The following is a 21,210-nucleotide window of genomic DNA, read 5'->3' as shown; positions in this document are numbered from 1 at the left end:
GTGGTTTTACAAGATTTTTGAGAATCAAAACGGTCAATGAAAATGTCTAAGTTTTGAACATCGCTAAACCGAATATTAAATAACAAATTAATCAAAATTCGAATCATATTATATAGGATTGGCATTTTTAACGGGCAACGAAGTGCACGGAGCCAGCTAGTATATAATATATATATATATATATTGCCTTCACGTATTTCTTTAATGATTTCAAATGGTCCGTTTAACCTTATGCTGCCAAATTATTAATACCTCGCAGTAGTTATCTGTACATAATATTTTATAATATATAAGATAACTTGATTTCGGGTATGTGGAAGCCGACTCGATGCTTTCGAGGTGATCGAATGAAAATTGTTTCATCTGAAATTCGGTCAGAAATGGTAATCGAGTTTCTAGAAAAGAAATCATTTACTTTAGAAAGTAGGAAAAGTACTAAAGCCGATTGTCGTGTACGTGTATACATTCAATTATTATTAGAAAATATTGTTAATTTTTTAAAATAATACAAAATTTTTCAATTATATAATTTGACTAACTTTAAAAAGGCATTTAGTTAAACGACAAGGTATAGTCGAATAGTGAAGTTGCATAAAAATCAAATTCTTTTTCTTATTTAGTAAAATATCTGATTTCACTATATTATGCCTATACGACATATGCACCAATCATTAGTATAACTCTAATAACGCTAACCTGTCAGCTGTATTCTACAATACCTATAGGTTATACAGATTACAGGCAGTGTCGGTCTGGACCACCTGGCTATCCGACAATAGACCCGTGGTCGAAGACATGTATATAAAAAAAAATACAACGATATAATGTAATGTATTGAATCGAAAACAGATGATGAGTATCTATTGTACATTAGTAAACGAATAATGTGCTTCGAAACAGACATCACCGCTCTACTAAAATCTGCAACACGTTCATAGTACTATTTTAGTAAAAAAAACTTCGTATGCATAAAGAAAAAAAGATATACGTAGATAGATACCATAATTAATAGTTGAAAAAACGGTTGTTTTCACGAATGGCGGACAATTTCCCCCCGGAAATTTTCTCCCCGACTGTTTTTGGCGTAGTAGGACATTTTCCCTCCATTTTTTTTTTAAGTTTATTATTTAATATTTAATAAGAAATTATTTTTTTCCAGTAAAATATAATTTTTTTTTTATAAATATAATCAATTATACTATAATTACCTATTATAGTATAGATGTATATTTTTGATCAATTCAACAACTTGAAATAATAAAATAATACCTAGTAATATTATATTTAAAAGATTGCCTAAATAAAAAAGTAATATTACTAGCATATTGTATTATTCGCTAGTATCTAAAATTAACAAACTATTAAAAATTAAAACAGGCACGGTTTTTTTAACAAAAAATAAATAAATAAATATGAAAGACGATTACAAAATATGTGCTTAGATATAAAAAAAGTGTCAGAAATTAAATGTTTTTTACAAAATATATCATTTTTATGTCGAAATTTTTAGACTATATTTTATAAATATTTTTAACCTTTTATACTTATATAATTTTTTTTACGTTTTATTATACAATTGTTATTATATTATGAAAAAAAATGAAATTTTTAACCTAACCTACATTTTTACTTATACATATACAAATTGTTTACGTTTTATTATACAATTTTTATTATATTTATGAAAAAAAAAATGAAATTTTTAACCTATTTTACTTAAATACAATTTTTTTATGTCTTATTATATATTTTATATAAAAAAAAATGTAATTTATAGTATAAATATACAAAGTTAATTGTATTATAACTGATTATATTTATGAAAAAAAATAATTTCTTACTAAATAATAAATAATATTAAATTATTAAATAATAAACTTAAAAAAAAAATGGGGGTAAAATGTCCTATACTATGCCAAAAACAATCGGGGGAAAATGTCCGGGGGGAAATTGTCCGGTTACCTGTTTTCACACACAGTAGATGACGGTAAAGTAGCTTATAATTTCACGGGCCCCGATACTTATTATGAAAGAAGTTTTACTTCCCTAGAGTGTAATAGGTAATGGTCACACACATTCGCTCGTATTTTTTATTATCCAGTAACGTCTGGATATTTTTTCTACAGTAATAAGTAGTATATTATATACTATTTAATATAATACCTAATCACGGTTACCCACAAAAAGTATAGATATAAGTATATAACTACCGAAATGCTCTATCTACGGAAAATAGAAAAATACGATTTTAATTAAAAGTAAATGTAATTAGTACCTAATTACTAATTTTAAGCCACTTAGACAATTCAACGCGAAACATCTAGAACACAATAATATACAATATGAAGCTAAGATAAAAAATCCGAAGACAAAAAGTCCGTTTTAAAAAAAGTTGGACAAAAGGTCCGATTTCAGTTTTTATTGTCGGATAAAATATTCTATTAAATTTCCATTTATAATTATATAATTTATTATATAGGTATATTCTATGTATATTGTATATATAATAAAATACAATTATTTAAATAATATTTAAAAATGTTACATTATATGTAGGTATATATTATAAATTATTATATTTTTTCCTATTTTCTTATTCTTAGATAGGTACGTAGGTATATTGGTAAAGTATTGTAGATTAAGTATTACAGGGCCATTATTACCATTAGGCAGTAGGCACGGTGCCTAAACGAAAAACGGAAGGCCTACGAAAAGATGGCTAAATCTAAAAAAACATATAAAAACATAAAATTTTTTGCTTCACTCAAAACTTAATACAAAATGTATAACCAAATTCTTTAAATGAGCACTATATTTTCGGATGAAATGCTTCTATGTCATGCGATAAGGAAATTATTATTGTAAATTTACAATAAGTATTTATACTCTAATCTAATAACTGTACTAAAATATGATACATTTATAAATAATTAATATTCACTAGTAAATACTGTGTATTAATTGTGTGTGCAACTGTAATATAAATAATTAAATAATTATAATATCTGTTATATCAAATTCAGACGTAAAAATAATTAAATTACAATCATTTATTAGATAATTAGCCAATGCTTATTATGGATAATAAAACATTTATAAATATATATTTTCAATATAATTTTCTATTAAAATAACGAACATACTATTTTATAATCTAAATTAAATTATATTTTTAAGATTTTAAATTCATTAACATCTGTATATAATTAAACAAACATTCTTTGATTTGACTCATGATTAGTTCAATTAATATATAATTTAAAAGTCATTAGCGTTTTAATTCGTCTACCCGTGTGTTTCAGATTAAAATTGTTCACGAATTCACGATCAACCTTCATGATCTTTATATTTAGTATCTACCGAATAATGATGACTAGGTTTTAGCCGTTCGAATATTTCACACCAAAAGAGAATTAATAAATAAAGAGAAAAATATAATATTTTATGAAAATTTAACTTTGAAGTTAATGTTTTATTAATTTTTTTAAATCTTGCAAAACAAATAACTAACATCCAAATAATATTATATTATTATTTATTAATTTCTATATAATATAATATATGTAGGTATCTACATATCATGTATTTAAATATTTAATAATACACCATATAGTCATATCATTAATTTTAGCATAGTAGTTATGAATAATGAATAATACCTATAAACATATATTTTTTTTTAACTCAAAGTAAAATTAATATATTTTTATATTTAATAATATTAAATTATATGCGATCCTATGGCTATGATTAAGTAAATTGGTGAAACATACGAATGTGTGTTCGTTTTAAATTTTTACATGTAAAAAACACCACGAATTCGTTCCATGCAATATTATAATAGGTACTATATTCTAACAATTTTCAAATACATTATTTGAAAGTACAGTCGGACTTATAGTTAACTCAAATTTCAATTTAACCAATTTCAACTGTATTAATATATGGAATTTGTCATATTTTTTCATCCTTTTTAAAATTTAACAGGCTCAACAAAATTTAATTGATAAAAATTATATCTTATTATGACATTAGTTCGCACACAATGCACTATTTTTAAAGCCGCTAACTGGCAAACGTTAAGTACATGATCCATAAACATTGATTTTTTTTACCTATAGCCAAAAAAAAAACCAATTGAAACTCCAATCAAACCTGATATGTAACTTTGATACCATTAAAAACTACCAAGTGCTTTTACAATAAATGCACAATCATATTGGTAAATATATACCTATAAGGTATACCTATAGGAAAATTCCTACCCAAAATTGAATATTTTTTCGTAACAAAATTGACCAATAATGTTTAATAAAATTTCGAATAAATCGATTTTTTATATGATTGTAATTCAAAAACTTATCACTGTAAATACTTGAAATTTTCACCAAATATTTATGTTAGTGTTATCTATAATATACAGTTAAATTTTAGAAAAAATGTTGACATTTTTTGAGTTATTTATAGACCACTGAAATTGTCGATTCTTATGAGATTTTTTTTTTGAAGTGTCGATAAAAAAATGTTGGATGACCAAAATAACTTGAAAATTTAATACAAAGTTCCTTACAAGTTGTTCTTATTGTAGCTAAAAAAAATTAAAAATCGTTAGTCACAATTTTTTTTCATAAGCGTTTATAGTTCAAATTTTTACGATATCTGTCGAAATCGCAAAAATTTACAAGTAATTTTTAAGTTGAATAATCATAAAAATTTTTTTGAGTATAACTAAGGATAAAAAATACAAAACTAAGTTTTTCATAAGTTTTCCTTCAAGTAACTATAGAAAAAACTCGAAGCATCATTATAGGAAAAATTGTAAGTGCTTTTGAATTTAAAATTTTTACGAAATAGCGTAACGATAACGATTTATTCTCAAACGATTTTAAATATTTGTTATTATTCAAAAAGTATAGTCTTAGATATTTGAATTTTTCACCAGTTATTTAAATTGCAATTTTCTTTACATGATTTCAAATATTTTGACTTTTTAGAGCTATTTATAGACAACTGAAATTTTCAATTTTTCTGAAAAATTTTTTTGAAGTGTTGTTAAATTTTTTTGGCTGAATAAAAATACTTGAAATTTAATACAAAGTTTCTCATAAGTTACTCTTATAGTGCTTTAAAAATTATAAGAATATATAGACACAATTTTTTTTTACTAGCATTTGAAGTTCAAATATTGACAAAAATTCGTCAAAATCATGAATATTTGCAAATTATTTTGTAGGTATAATTTATAAAAATGTTTGCATAAGTAGCTAAGAGTTGAAAATGTAATACAAGATTTTTCATAAGTGTAGCTTACAATAATCATAAAAGAATTTAAGTTTTGATGTATTCAGGCCATTAAAACATAAACCACCTTTTTTCACCGACCACTGGAAATTATTTCCTAGGCTGACAAATCATCTTCATTCAGAATCGTTTTTTGTATACAATGATAACTATCATTGGATTCAAATTTAACACTCCTATAATATATAATAGTGTTCCCCACGGTAGCTAATGTACAGCAGAGCGGTATCTACTTATATGCTTTTTAAATATTAATTGTTATAACTATAAACTTGATTGCTAATAAAAACGTAAAAACTAAAAAGGGTCGCTTCTCGCTTAATATCTTGATGGCATTATAGGAAGTTGCGGCCTCTAAAAACCGAGATCCACTGGTACACGATATAGTTTGACATAGTAGTATAGAATACTACTATACATTAAATTCTTTTAAATTTATCTATTTTTATTATTTAAGTTTAGTAAAAATATTAATTTTTGGAATTAAAGAATATAAATTTCTATATTATATTTAAATAATATAATTATTTTTTTTATTTTGAGTTTGTATTTAATTTATTTTGATAAATTTTAGTTTAGGTATTGAATATTTATATATATATTATATAATATATATACATCTAATTCTTAATTAGTTTTATTTATTTAATTTTATTTATTTCAATACAGTTATAAGTAATAATTTTCTTTTAATTTTTTCTATAATTTTATTGTATGGAATATAAATATATAATGTATAAGTTATTAAAGTCTATTTTTAATTCTTATACATTTTTTTAATATTTATATTTTTTTTAATTATTAGACTTTATTAAATTAGAATTTTATTAGGTTGATATTGTTTGTGGTTTATTCTGTTTAGTTATTATTTTTTTTTGTCAAAATAGGATGTCTTGTAGATCAGGATTAGTAAAAGTTATTTTAAATCATTTAGGTGATTAATTTATTATTGTTATTATTATTATATCTATAATTTGAATATTAAATTTTGGGTTTTAAAATTTTATTTTAACTAAATATTAAATAAGTGTAAATTATTTGTTTTTCATTAGTGTAATAATCATAAATTATAATAGCTTCTTTAACTAAAAGATCTCAAGTTTATTTTTCTTCTTGATTACCTTTAGCGATAGCAACTCCTACATTTATTTCTTTATTAGTTTATTCTTCTACTTTAGTTATTGCAGGTATTTATTTAATAAATTGTTTAAATCATTTTTCATTTTCATTTTCTTTTTAAATTATTTATTAGTCATTTTTTATGTAACTATATTAATGACTAGTTTGAATGCAATTTTGAATTTGTTTATACAAAATTATTACTTTTTCTACTTTAAAACAAATACGATTTATATTTGAAATTTTATGATTAGGTATATTTACTTTAATAAAATTATTTGGGTTTTGTGACAAGGATTTCATTTTTAAGAACTCTTTGATAATAAACTAAAAATCTTTTTTGGTTTTTTTTTTTAAGTTAAATTTATATTTATATAATACCGATAAATAAGTATTATTACAAGTTATTCCTCTTTTATTATTTTGTATTAACTACTCTGGAAAGCTTATTGAAAAACATTCACCATTTTTTTAAGGTAATAAATAAAAATAATTGGCTTAGAAGTCAGAATCGATACTGTTAAAAAATACGATGTAAGTATCTCTTTATTATTTATTAATTTAATATGTCAAACATTTTTCACCAAACATAGGAATCACCATACCAATCGTCGCATGGCTGCATTTTCACTACCAGATTTACCCTCATTTCCTTTTAAAATTCTATATATATACACGGTGGCATCACCAATACGGATGATGAACATCTGTTTCCTCAATATTGTCAACTAATGATAAAATAGACATCGCTAGATTAGGGAGGGGTCAGACTTATTTATTCCCACAGCTTAAACGCACAAAAGTGGTTCAAACTTGATAAAATAAGCTAATAGTTGAACCATACTTAAGAAAAATGTTATACCTATAATATGAGCTATAATATCTCAAAGTACCTATATTTCATATTATGGTTTTTGTTAATGCTACCTATTAAATCATTGTTTTAAATACTTACCTAATAATTTTAATATTCATAAGCTGATTAAATTTTTGTCGAAAAGATTCTATAATATTATTAGGTAATTAAAAAATAATTTTACAATTTTCCAGGTTTTGCAAATTGAAAATTTTCGAAATAAAACGCTTACCATCAAATATTGTCACTATAATATGTATATTTTCGGTGTTAATTAATTGATAAATAAACAACTTATAAGAAATATTGTATTAATTTTCAAGTATTATTACCAATAAAACATTTTAATCTATGTATAAAAAAAAAAAACTATTCATGTTTTACACTGGACTTTTTTTTTTTTTTTGTTTTCTCTGATTACTTTAAAAAGTATTGGGCTTTTTAAATTTTAACCTTTTTAAAGAACAATCTAGATCTAACTTTCTATCAGGAATCACTCTCAAAGTTTAAAATTGAATTTTCAACTAGGTACCTATTTATCACATGTATTGTGTATAGTACATACACACATAATATTGTAAAATCAATACATGCACCATTCTATGTAGAATTTAAAGTTATAATATTAAATAATTTTGTTTTTTGCTGGGGCTTTAAAACAGAGTTATTAATTTTTCATCATCATTGTTTTGAATGGAAGTGTAACGTGCTTTGTATTTAAAAAACACACAGAAATCAAAATGATAATTATACAAAATAAATTGTGAAAAATTGTTATTTACAGATCTAATAAGAAAAATCAGAATAAGAAGAATTCCTCAGTTGTACAGTCTCCGGTTAACAGTACCCAAAAATCAATTACAACTAGAACCAACACCACTGCATTACCGTATCATACATTTTTAAGGTATTTCTAGCTAATTCAATATTCATGTTATTTTAAAATAACAATTCAATGCAATACAGTGATACATCTTGACTGCTTTTGCTGGGTTTCATGAAAATGCATTAATTTAATCATTTATTGGTTCAATAAAATTTAATAGACCACTAAATCTTATTTAAAGGACTAATAACTCATTATTGATTCATTAAATGTTTAGTACTATTTATACAAATCATAAAAAATAATATACCTAGTATTTGTTTTAAAATATTTTAAATTCATAGTTAGGGAATTTTTTATGTTGAAAATCAAATAACAGAACTATTACCTACTGCATAATTCAATTCACATTTCAGCATTTCGAGTATTATGTATTCAAGAAATCTAATATTAGACTTTTCATGTGTTGTTTTTGGCTTAATTAACAATTTCAAGTAGGCATAGTCATTTGTTTTATTATAAGCCAAAAACATTTGAATAAGTTCACGTTTAAAAAAAGTTATAACATTTTTTATACAAAAATTGATATTTTATCATTTAAAGGCATTTGGAATATAATATTCACAAAAAAACTGTATCTAGTCTAGAATATAATACTACTCCAAGATGAAAACACATACCTACAATATGAACAAATGAATAAAATTGACATCAACTGACCGTATTTGGCACATTATTCAGGAATTGTCTGATTTTATGTTTTTCATAACACACGAATAATTGGGAAAATATAAATAGATTATTTAATCATTTAAATCAAATTTTTTTCAATTTTTAGAAAATTTAATTTAAATATTGTATGGTGCCTATGTATAAAATATTATTCTCTAATTCTTTACGTTACATATTGTTTAAATTTATTTTTTTAAATAAAATAGGTATGTAATTAAAATAGAAATACAACAAAATACGCACATTTTCCTTAGGGAAATAAAAGCTGTATATGCAATCTCTTATAAGTCTCTAGCGCTATTCATCAAATATAATAGAAATTTATCTTTTTTTGGTTCTTGTTATGAAGTAATTATTCAAAACATTTTACACACCTATTGCAATGAACTACTCAATGACGAGATTCCTTTGTACAACATTAATACTATATAATAGAGTATCTTCTCTGGTTTGTTATAATAATTACAATATTAAACAATAACTATGTTTACTGGGAATTTAATAAAACATTTTATCATTAGAATAGTACCTATTCAAAAAAACACATTCATATATTTATTTTAATTATTCAATTATCAATTTTATGATGATATTCTATATGTATTTTACAGACCTAAGATGAAGAATGCCACAGTTTCAACAAATGCAACTACTACAGCATCCACAAGCACAACACCTATAAATACAACATCTAAAGTACAACAACAACAACAACTACTACTACTACTATTACTACAGAGGAACCATCCCTTTCATTAGAAGACTATGAATTTTATTTAGGATTTTCACCATAGTTTCATCATGTAAATCCAGGCCGTATGGCAACCTTAGTTTTATTTAAATTTCTATAATTTATAATAAATATCAACTTTAAATTTCAATTCTAAAATACTTTATTATTTCATTTTACAAGTATATTTTTATTAATAATTAAGGTTTTTTATTATGATGTTCTTTTTATGTTAGTTAAATTATAGATGATAATAAAATTAATAATAATAATAATAATAATAATAAAAGTAGTTATACAAATTTAGGTTTCTTATGATTTCAATTTCATTTTTTTTTTATCGAGTATAAACTCAAAAAAAAACTATTTTAGATTTTGATATTGAGCTTTGAAATTTAAAAAGTTATTGTAATAAAATTCCATTATATTTTTCAATTTTTTAGTTCATTCTGCTGAATTTATATTTGTATATGTGTAAAGGCTATAATATATTGAATATTATTTACTTCTACCTATGAATTTCTATTACATTTAAGTTTATTTTATAATACATAAAAATTGATTCTTTTATACATGAGTTTTGATATTATAAACTAATATTCAACTTTTCAACTATTAATTCCTTAAGGTATTTACAAAACAGCATTAAAATTATTAACAACAATTAACAACAATAAGATATTATTATAATTTATTACACTACCATATTAACAGAATTTATACAACACAATTAAGTAGGTACATATTGTAATTCATTATTAAACTTATCTGTTCTGTTAATATTATTATTTATTTAAGTTATATTTATTATTGATATTTTAAGATTGTACTGTTTAAACTCTATTTATATTATGTTTCAAAATAATATTTTTTTTTTCTAATACTTATTTTCATAGGTTTTTATTTATTAAACTTCATTAAGGTTTATTGCTATACATAATATTATGATCAGATTATACTAATAAAAAAAAAAAATAATAATACAATACTATTTTTAATTTATATGGTTATATTAAACATTGTCATACTCCCAACACTTATCTCAAAATTGAATATAAAAATATTCTTATGCTAATAGAAATGTAGATACTAGATAAATATATACTAACTTGTACTTTGTAATGTTGGTTTAATAATATTGGTCTTATGAGTAATTATAAAAATATAATAACATCTAGTTGATTTGTATAATGAATTAAATATATAAATTAATAATGTTCAGTACAATAATTAAATATATGCTATTTATGGATTATTAATGATACATTCATATAAATATAAAATATTATCAATGACTAATGATACTATGATAGTTTAATTAGGCTATGAAAAATGGCATTACAAATTATGGCTGCATCCGAGTTGGGTCCCAAATTTTTATAGTTACTTCACTAGTTGGGTTCTGAATTATTTTAGCAACAACACTAATTATTGAATATTTTTTGGTAAGTACTACATTATACTAACATTAACGTATAAACGTACAAACTACAAATTGATACTTATATTAAAATGAGAAGTGTAGAAGTACCTAATGTAAAAAAGAAACTGCAATTTACTAAAAGAAAAATGTATAGCTGATAATACGAATAAAAAAATTGCAAGAATAATAAATCGATTTGATTTTGTAAAATTAATGTCGTATACATTTTTACCAACAAATGTGATTTTTCAAAAAATACTATTTTATTTTTATTTAAATTATATAATTATTTTAAAATTTTTAATATTTTTACACTTATACTTATATGGCTATATTTATATTATGTAATATGTAATTTTATACTTGGTTTTTAACATTTTTAATATTTTTACCAACATAAAAGTGATTTATTTTTTACAAAATTCTAATAACTTATATTTTAATGGAAAATGAACAAAAAAAAAAACTGTAAAAAACATTTTTAACTATAAATGTGGTTTAAATAGATCATAGACAGTCTCTTAAATTGGGAATAAAAATGTTAGTGTAGTGAAGTACTTACCAAAAAATATTTAGGAACTAGTGGAATACCTTAAATAATTCTGGACCCAACTAGTACACTACCTGCAATTAGCCCCTAGTATTCGGGACCCAACTCGGATGCGCCACAAATTACAATGAATAAAATAATAAGAAATAATAATGCATCTAAAATACATGCAGTATACAATAAAATGCTCAATATCCTAACTAATGAGTAATGAGGTATAATAAATAAACTATTTAATTTAAAACGCCATTAAACATCTTCTTTAATTTGCTATCTCCAAAATAACACTGTTGAAAATAATTTCGTAAGTACAAAATAGTTTTATAAATATAAGTTAACAACTTATAATATAAATTATAGTTATAATTTTATAGACATGTTGTAAAAATAATAAAAAATTCAACCGTAAAGATACATTAGAATACCATACAAAAATTAATCACACGTCTAAACATGATTATTTTGTGTTTTAATTGTTGATTTGCCTAAATGAAAAGTTTTAAACTTTTTTTTTCTATGTTGAATTTTCTTAGCAATTTTCATTTTGTTTAACAATATTTTTAAACTAATACAGCCATGCTCAACATGTATTTTCTACATTGAAAAAAATCCCCATGTAGACAATAATATATACACAAATAGAGTTGAAATCAGGTATAAGTATGTAGGTATACAAGATTATTATTTTATAAAATATACATGCAAATTGTGTCCGTAAAAGATGTTTAGGGATTAAAATGCCACCAAAAAATGTACATCCATAAACGTATCCAAGAAGGAAAACAATTCCTCTGTGTCCAACTAGAGTTTGTAGCAATTGTAAAATGATCTACAAACCAGTTTATTATAATTTACCATTTAATTAGACTAAAAATACAGACAAATCTTGTAATTACCTGTTTAAATTATGATAAATACTCATAAAAAGCAACATTTTTCATTTTTAAAATAAAATATATTTGTACTATTGCAAAACTCGGTTGGAGATCCTGAGCCATTGTCCATTATCTATTGTTTTAAATTGAAAATAACCACAAATAGTTTAGTATAGATACATGCAAATCAATCATAAATTATGCATTTTAAGACTATATTTGATATTACTAATAATTTGAAAGTATAATCCTTTTAAAAGTCATATCTTTTTTTACCAAGTTTAGCTCATCACTATATTCCATTTTAATACCTAAGTATTAAATCAATGTGCACCACATACCGCTTCTTGGAGCCAAATAGCATAACCAAATAAATAATACAGTAACAGTTCTTATAATGTTGAACGTTGTTATTTCCAATTATTTGTTTTGTCAAACTACAATGAATTCCCCTTGAAACTACCATTACACTTAATAAAATTTAGCACTCAATAACTTAAGATAAAATTAATCGTTTTTTTGTAATCTCAAGTACACAAATATTTTTATCATTGTTAATTCCAGCAAGAGTGAAGTTGAACCACAAAATATAGAGGTCACTTTTGAAGTTATAATTTAATAAGCTAACCATGCTTTAAAAACATTTAAGGAATTTAATTGAGACTACTACAGGTATGGAAGATAAGGCTTTTTCTACGTTATCTAATTTGGAAGCCGTCGTAGTAGGAAAAAGTAATATTACGCAAACTTTAATGACAGACTTCTTTAAAAAAAAATTATTTATTCAGTTATTTTAATATTTTAAGCATTTGTATTATCATTTTAAATTTTTTTTGAAAACACTCGATATTGACTTTTACCTGCTTACCTTGAGATTTGACACAACGAGAATCTACTGTACAATTTAATAGTCTAAATTTCAATTTTGGACAAACATCTACAAAAAATTTAACTTCAATTTATTGAAAAACAAAGGAAGATTACTTTGATTTAAAATTATGCGAATGTTTTAGAAGACATTTCAAGCCACTTGCTATTTTTATTGACATAGTATTTAATGTACATTTATTTAGTTTGATTGTACATGTTTACCTTAAAAATATACATCCAATATTTTGATTTGCTTTTCATGTATATAGAACTTACTCATATTATATAAGTTTGTATCACAGAAAATAAAATTGAAGTCAATTATAATATCTAAACACATTTAAATAAATAGAAATAAAATAGAAAAACAATTTTTATTTTGTACAAGTAAAAAAAAATGTTACAGAAACATCGACTGTAAACAGTGCACAATATATTATAGGTACTTATATCAGCCTTCAAATGGGCAAATTATTAATATCCAGTACAATTTAATCAGTAAAAGGTTATCATCGACATGTGTTTCTAAATGATAATGACAATTATAAGTTCCTAGTAGGAACAAATTATTTTTAATTTTATCAAAGGTTGGCGTTTTTTAAAAGTCTATATAAATATATAAATAAATAAATAAATAAATAAATAAATAAAAAATGACGTGGAAATATGAATACAGTTACACAATTTCCTAATAATTTCCATCAGTAGTATAACTAACTTAAAAAAAAAAAAAAGAAAAAGATCGATTTACTTATTATTAAACCATTACATTTTCGTTCTGTAACTCACATTTTAAGTTGTTATAATTGAGAGCAGATATGTGTATTTAATAAAAATAAACTAATTGAAATTAATAATAATTTGTATTAGTATTATATCAACGTTAAAATCTTCGGATAGACAACTAGACATGATTATTAATAATTGTTGGGTTTTGAAGAAAACTAACTATTATTAATAAAAGACTAGTCATCTATCCACAATGATTGTAACATTTTTCAAGAAAGTTAAACATAAACAATGCCTAGCATATAAAAACCATCTTGACCTTACCATTTAATTAAAAATGATAAAATACTTTAGGTTTGAGTAAGTTAGAATATGGTACATTTGTATATATATATTTTTTTAAAGGCCACCACATAATGAAAACACTGTCAAACGAAATAAAAGAACCCCATTATTTATATATAATAAAATATTATAAATATAAGTACCTCTGCGGTCGATTTAATAATGTTGTAGAACATTTGTGATGTTTTTTTTTTTTATTTTCCACGTTACCTTTTATTACATAATCATACAACATATATAATTCAAAGTATATTATGTACATAAATATAGTGTAAATATGCATCCTAATAAATACACATATATTTAAATACACATAACATTACATTATAATGTAGATAAGAACCTTAAGAACCTGTAATTAAACCTACAAAGTAATATTACTGAAGTACATATTCGTTCACCTAATTTGTATTTTATATAAACTGATTTTGTTCAGGTCATGTAGGTAATACTCATCAAACTCATCCTAAATAGGATCATCGATCCAGAATATGGTTAATGTACATCAAAAAATTGATATTTTAATTTTAATAATAATAATAAAAAAAAAAAAAACAATAGTACTAAAAACTAGATAAGTTTTTTTTTTTTATTTTCCACGTTACCTTTTATTACATAATCATACAACATATATAATTCAAAGTATATTATGTACATAAATATAGTGTAAATATGCATCCTAATAAATACACATATATTTAAATACACATAACATTACATTATAATGTAGATAAGAACCTTAAGAACCTGTAATTAAACCTACAAAGTAATATTACTGAAGTACATATTCGTTCACCTAATTTGTATTTTATATAAACTGATTTTGTTCAGGTCATGTAGGTAATACTCATCAAACTCATCCTAAATAGGATCATCGATCCAGAATATGGTTAATGTACATCAAAAAATTGATATTTTAATTTTAATAATAATAATAAAAAAAAAAAAACAATAGTACTAAAAACTAGATAAGTTTTTTTTTTTTACCTATAATATTATTTGTTTATGTATACACATATTTATATAGAATTATATAACATATATACAAAAATAGGTTACACATAAAATACATCGAACATGCTTGGGGTTATACATAAACAATGGTGACTGAGGAAATATGGTCACATGACTAAAAATGTTATTAACAAATAATTACCAGTATAATTATATAAACATTTATAAATTTTGTGTGCGTAAGCGACACATTAGCTGCTTGAGAAAAGGGTAAAAAATACCTAGCAACAAAATACTGGTTAAATAATAAAATTAATAACTGTCAGAAAAAAATACGTATTTATATGAATTATTATTTGCCAGGAAGAAAACATAATTTGTACATGTAGTAAAAATATAAGTTTTCTTTACAAATGCACAAATACACCTACTAAGTGTAAGTTCTCAGAAATGAAAATACACTATCACAGTTGTATAAAAAAATCACTAAACAAAATTAAAAAAAAAAAAATCAATAAAAAATCAGGGAATCGATATTTTTAAAAATAGATTTGTTTACTTATTCTTTTTATATTTTAGAGAGCAATAAAATATATTTACATCACGGAGACCTCAAAATGATCTATAATAGTAAAGCGGCACTTATCATATTTTTGATAACAAATTCAATTGAACAAAAATAATTAATATCAAGTATCGAATTTGAGCTTTAGGGTTTGAAGTAATTGAAAACTAAACAAATATATTTTTAAAAAACTTAAACGTCAAACCAAATAAGAAAAAATAATCTTAAAAATACTATTTAAAAAAAAATAATAATACTTTTAAGAAAAAAAAAATTGTAATAAAACAATCAGAAATGCTTATCTGAGCATTAAATACTAGGAATGGTTTTATACCTCATCAAGTTGTAGCAGAGAATATACAATACACTTAATTATTCTGGAGATGGCGATGGTGAGTGCGACTTCGTTCTTGCAGCTGCAGCTGCAGCAGCTCTTCCAGCATTACTTCGTAAGTTCTTACGCTCTACATTCTCATCAACAGAAGTTTTCTTCGTTCGACATCTTTTACGGTTTTTGCCACCATTTTTTTCGTCATTTTCATCGACTATATCAGATTTTTGTTTTGTCATATCTATGCTTTCTGCGTCACATTTATCCAATAATTGTGAATCACATTCCACGTCTACGTTGGTGGGTTGAGGAATATCCATTTTTTTTAGTTTTTCTCTCTGTTTTTCAGGAGATTTAGCTTTAATTGTACCAGATAAATCAATACCAGATTCTGAAAGATTTTCTCTATTAGTAGATGGAAGTTTTGTAATAGTAGGAGGTACGGGTATTGTAATTGGTGATATCATGTCTTTAGCGCGCTTGTTTGGTCTTTCATTTGATGTATTTTGCTCCGCTGGTCTCTTTAAAGTTTTTTCAATCATTTCCATTGATGGGAAACTAAATTTTTTGTCATCAGGCAACGATCGAGCAAATAGTTCAGGTGATGCTTTACTTAAATTCTCAAGGGCTTCTCTCATCTCTTGTTCTCTAGTTTTCTTTGAGTCACTACCACTTGCCAAAGCTCCCGCTGCTAGTACATTAAACGGTGGCATACTTGACATAAGAGAACGTAAATTGTCAACATCTCTTGAATTACGATTCTTTGATAAATCTGGGGGTGGTAAATTGCGTCCAGCACGTGTTAAATTCTCAAGAAGATCTGTGGAACTTTGAGTCGGTGATGGTAGATGATGTGTACTGGTTCTTGGTTGTCGTTGGCTAGATGATGTAACAGTGCTAACATTAGAATTTTGACCTCGACTACTTGATGTTTTATGACGAGATAGTGAGTTTTGAGATGTATTAGGCGATGAAACATTTAAACTACCGTTCAACAGTGAGAGACTATCGTATGCAGACGATATAGCTCCTGGTTGCAATGAAAATGGATTTAATCCACCCAAACCCAAAGGTGTATATAACAAACTAGGATTTGGGAAGAAAAACGGCAATGAACCCGGCATACTTGAAGGTACATTAGCTGATGAAGATGGAATATTTTTAGTATTGGAATCAGATTTCCTGGATTTAGAAGACTTAGAGTTGGACTGTGGACTTTGTGTTGAATGAGAATTGTCATTCATACTTGATGGATCCATACCAGCCAGGCCAGGGAGGCCTAGACCAGCGAGATTGGCAAATAAAGAATTAGTTAAATTCATATTACTCAATCCTCCCATACCTCCTAAAGCACCAATATTAGGCAATCCACTAAACGGCATAAGCAAAGGATTGTTTTTAGGATCAAAATTTCCCATAGACAAACTTGATAACAAAGTAGATGGATTTAATCCACCAAGGCCTGCTGATGCTAATGATGGGAAAGAAAGATTTGGCGCCATTGATGTTGAAGGTTGATTAGATGATAAAGATTGACTTGATGGATTTTCACCAGTTTGCATTGGTGGTCGACCAGGGCCTTTTTTGCGTTCTGTTTGAGGTAAACGTTTTTGTAAATCATGAGTAAGGTTACCACGCTCCTTAACTAAGTCTGCCCATTTAGGATCTACATCATAGGCTGGATTTTCAAGTAACCATTGTCCAATTCTTTTTAACTGGGGAGCTTTTGTACCAGTTAACTATAAAAATAATAATAAATGTAATTTATTAATACTAATATTAAAAAAAAAAAAAAAAGAATAAATTTAATAGAAAAAATAATAAATGCATTGATATTATAAACTATACCTTCTTCCCTGTTGTTCTATTTATAACAGATACATTTTCTTCCCCAGTTAATTTTTTCCAATCCAATAATGTTGGATCTACCCTTGGCCGTCTTCTTCTTGGAACTGATAAGAAGTCTGCAGACATTTGTTGGTCAGTCATCAACGCATTTTGTTCAGCTAACCATTTATTAACCTAAACAAAGGATTATTTTAACATACAATTATTTATTTAATAATTAATACATTAAGGAATATAATAATAATACTTTGGATTCTTGAGAAAACGATGAAGCATTTAGTTTTCCTGAGTATTCTGCAGTACTCTTTGCCATACTATCCATCATTGCTTCATACATTTTACGTTGTGTTTGAGATACAGACGATACACTTGATGCTTGTGACATTTTTAACACCTGGCAGTGATAAATGAAAAATAATTTGTAAGTACTAAAATTTAGAAAATGTATTAATTAGTATTACCTGTTGCTGTTGAGCAAGCTGCTGTTGTAAAGTTGTATGTTGTTTAAGTAAACTGGTTTGTTGTTCATGGACTTGTGAAGATAAATATGCTGCAAGTGGATCTAATTTACTAGATTGTCTGTGAGCTGCTCCTATTTGTTGTGTCATATTTTGTTGTGATTTATTTGAAGGTGTTGGATAATTATGGGAAGTTGAAGTTGATGCTAAATGCTTTTTCTGTTCCGACGAAGGTCCTGATTGCTGTTCTTTGGCAGCAGAGAGACCAAAAACAATTTCATCTAGTTTACGGCGTTTCATTTCTTTTCCAACTACAGGTTCATCAGCAGCCTAAAGATGAAAATAAAATAATGTAATTAAAAATAATTAGTTATTAATAATTATTAACTTACGCGTGGTGTGCGTACACAATTTTTTTTTTGCATTAGTTTGTTTAACATGTCATCTAATTTGCTTTTTGGTGGTGTAGGTGTTTGAGTTATATTTTGAACTGGTTTATTTTTAAATGGCATTGAAAAATCTTGAGCCTCATTAATGGACACAGATGGAGTTCTAGGACCTGAACTCAAATCCATGCATCCGGCTTGCGTACCACCACTAATTCAAAAAGAAAAAGAAAATATTAAAAATCATTATTGTTTTTTTTGTTATTATAAAATGATCTTAGTTACAATAAGAATATTATTTTAATAACAGTTTATTATAATGTAAGTGTCATTTGATATTAATTACATACCCAGAAGATAAATCCATAGGCCCAGTAGATTGTGTTGTAGCAGCAACAGTAGTAGGAGGTTTTGGATTGTTTAACACTTTAAGATCATATCCCATATTCATTAATCGTGAAGGTGTATTATGAGACTGTTGGTGAGCAGGTGGAGGCTGAATAAGTTGTGGAGTGACTGGAGTCGAACGTCTATAAATAAATAATAAACATATTATAATATAATTACTAATAATATATAAAAATTAAAATCTAACCTTGAATCCTCAGAGAGTGATTCATCTGTTTGTTCCCACATAGGAGCTGGAGAATGTTTGATTGGATGAGCTGGGATAGAATTAGTATTTAACAATGCATGCAATTTAGCTGTAACAATTTAAATATGTATAAGTACACTATACACTATACAAGTATAATTTATGAAAGTTAAAAAATTAAAGTACCTCGTTCAGTCTCTACATCAATAGCAATGTGACGTTTACGTTTCAAATTAGGATTTGAATGAGCCATAATGTTATTGGCTTTTAAACTTGAATGTTCATTATGGATATCGGATAAACTTAAATGATCGTGAGATACTCCAACATCTCTTTTTGAAACAGTTATATCAGTTTCTTCTAGTCCCATTCCACAGATAGTTGGATTTTGAGCATAAGCAGAAAATTTCTTGCTCACAGGCCATTCGCCTGTTTCAACACATTCAACTATATGCTGTAAGCGGACTACTAGGGCATGTTCCTATTAATTAATAAAAACGAATAAATTAAACACAAAAATTCATTTGAAAAAATTTAAATTAAATAAATATTTTGCGTCCTTTATGAACTTACTTTAGGCCATTTAATAGGGTTTTGATAGCTTGTAGCTAAGAGGTGAGCAATGGTTTGATCAATCTGTTGTAGAGGCTTATGCGCTGGTAATTTATCAATGGTCGGACTAGCTACATCCTTGTGTACAACTTCCAGTTCTGGAAACATAGCTTTTAATCTATCTACACTCTCGACAGATGATGCACATTCTTTAGATTTTAGAGTGGGTTCGGTAATTTTAGTATCAGATTTACTATTTGTGTCTGAAAGAGCCTCATCGGTCACAATTTTATTAGTTTCAATTTTAGATTCAACATCGTCAATTTTAACAATATTTTCTTCTTCATTTTTTGGTGATTCATCTTTTTCTTTTACCTCAGTCTCTTTATTCTCTACACTCATGGTATTTTCTGACTTTTCAATTTCATTTTGTTGATCAGCTATTTCATCAGAAGATTTATCATTAATTTGCTCAGCTGGAATATCAGATACCTTTTCTACTTCACAATTATTATCAGAAATGTCTGGTATTTTATTTTCTTCATTATCCACATCCATCTGTTCCTTAGGTTCCTCATTTGAGGGTATTTCTTCTTTTTCATTGGAGTTATTCTCAACATCTCCATTTGTATCAGTAGTAATAACTTCAGTTTTAGTTGACTCAATTTTATCAGAAGTTGATTCATTGGTTTCAACTTTTTCTTCTTCTTCAGTTTCTTGTAGTTCAACTGATTCTATTTTTATTTCCGAATCTATTTTTTCAGTCTTGGAAGTTTCAGATTTTGGTACTTCAGAGTTAATAATTTCAATTGTTGATTCTATTTTAACAGATTCTGTTTTAACAACGTCTATTTTAGCATCTGTTTTATCAACATCTAATTTAGCATCTGTTTTAGTAGTTTCTGTTTTGGCAGCATCCAATTTTGCTGCTTCCACTTTGGTTGCATCTAATTTAGCTGCATCCATTTTGGTTGTATCTAATTTAGCTGCTTCTGTTTTTGTTGTTTCCAATTTAGCTGCTTCGAGCATTTCTGTGGTAAATGATCCAGATACAGCTGATAACAGACTTTTTTGAACAATTTCTCGGAATGATAATTCAGGGTCATTAAGAATATAAAAATCTGTTCTTCCTAAACCATGCCTATAATAATAACAATATAATTAA

At 25.3% G+C, this 21,210-nt stretch overlaps 1 protein-coding gene and 1 long non-coding RNA gene across 7 annotated transcripts in view; one reads left to right on the top strand and one right to left on the bottom strand.

The window, feature by feature from the left end:
• The first annotated feature begins 13,773 nt into the window (after window positions 1-13,773).
• LOC126552695 (uncharacterized) lies at window positions 13,774-15,027 on the top strand. Its single transcript, XR_007606114.1, has 2 exons — window positions 13,774-14,539; window positions 14,936-15,027. It is a non-coding gene; the product is annotated as an uncharacterized LOC126552695 (long non-coding RNA).
• LOC114126598 (chromodomain-helicase-DNA-binding protein 7) overlaps window positions 14,936-21,210 on the bottom strand; it is a 33,538-nt gene continuing 27,263 nt past the window's right edge. For all 6 annotated transcript variants that reach the window (XM_050207413.1, XM_050207417.1, XM_050207415.1 and 3 more), the window contains 9 exons: window positions 20,067-21,186; window positions 19,680-19,974; window positions 19,494-19,602; window positions 19,249-19,428; window positions 18,905-19,109; window positions 18,516-18,842; window positions 18,302-18,448; window positions 18,055-18,228; window positions 14,936-17,945 (listed from right to left, as the gene is read on the bottom strand). In XM_050207413.1, coding sequence (XP_050063370.1) covers window positions 16,248-17,945; window positions 18,055-18,228; window positions 18,302-18,448; window positions 18,516-18,842; window positions 18,905-19,109; window positions 19,249-19,428; window positions 19,494-19,602; window positions 19,680-19,974; window positions 20,067-21,186 — 4,255 coding nt within the window. In that variant the 3' untranslated portion in view covers window positions 14,936-16,247. The remainder of the gene's footprint in view (window positions 17,946-18,054; window positions 18,229-18,301; window positions 18,449-18,515; window positions 18,843-18,904; window positions 19,110-19,248; window positions 19,429-19,493; window positions 19,603-19,679; window positions 19,975-20,066; window positions 21,187-21,210) is intronic.

This window comes from Aphis gossypii, chromosome X (genome assembly GCF_020184175.1).
Source record: "Aphis gossypii isolate Hap1 chromosome X, ASM2018417v2, whole genome shotgun sequence".
In the NCBI taxonomy this organism is placed as follows: Eukaryota; Metazoa; Arthropoda; class Insecta; order Hemiptera; family Aphididae; genus Aphis; species Aphis gossypii.
The sequence above is the reverse complement of the archived record's forward strand: the minus strand, read 5'-3'. Positions and strand labels throughout refer to the sequence as shown.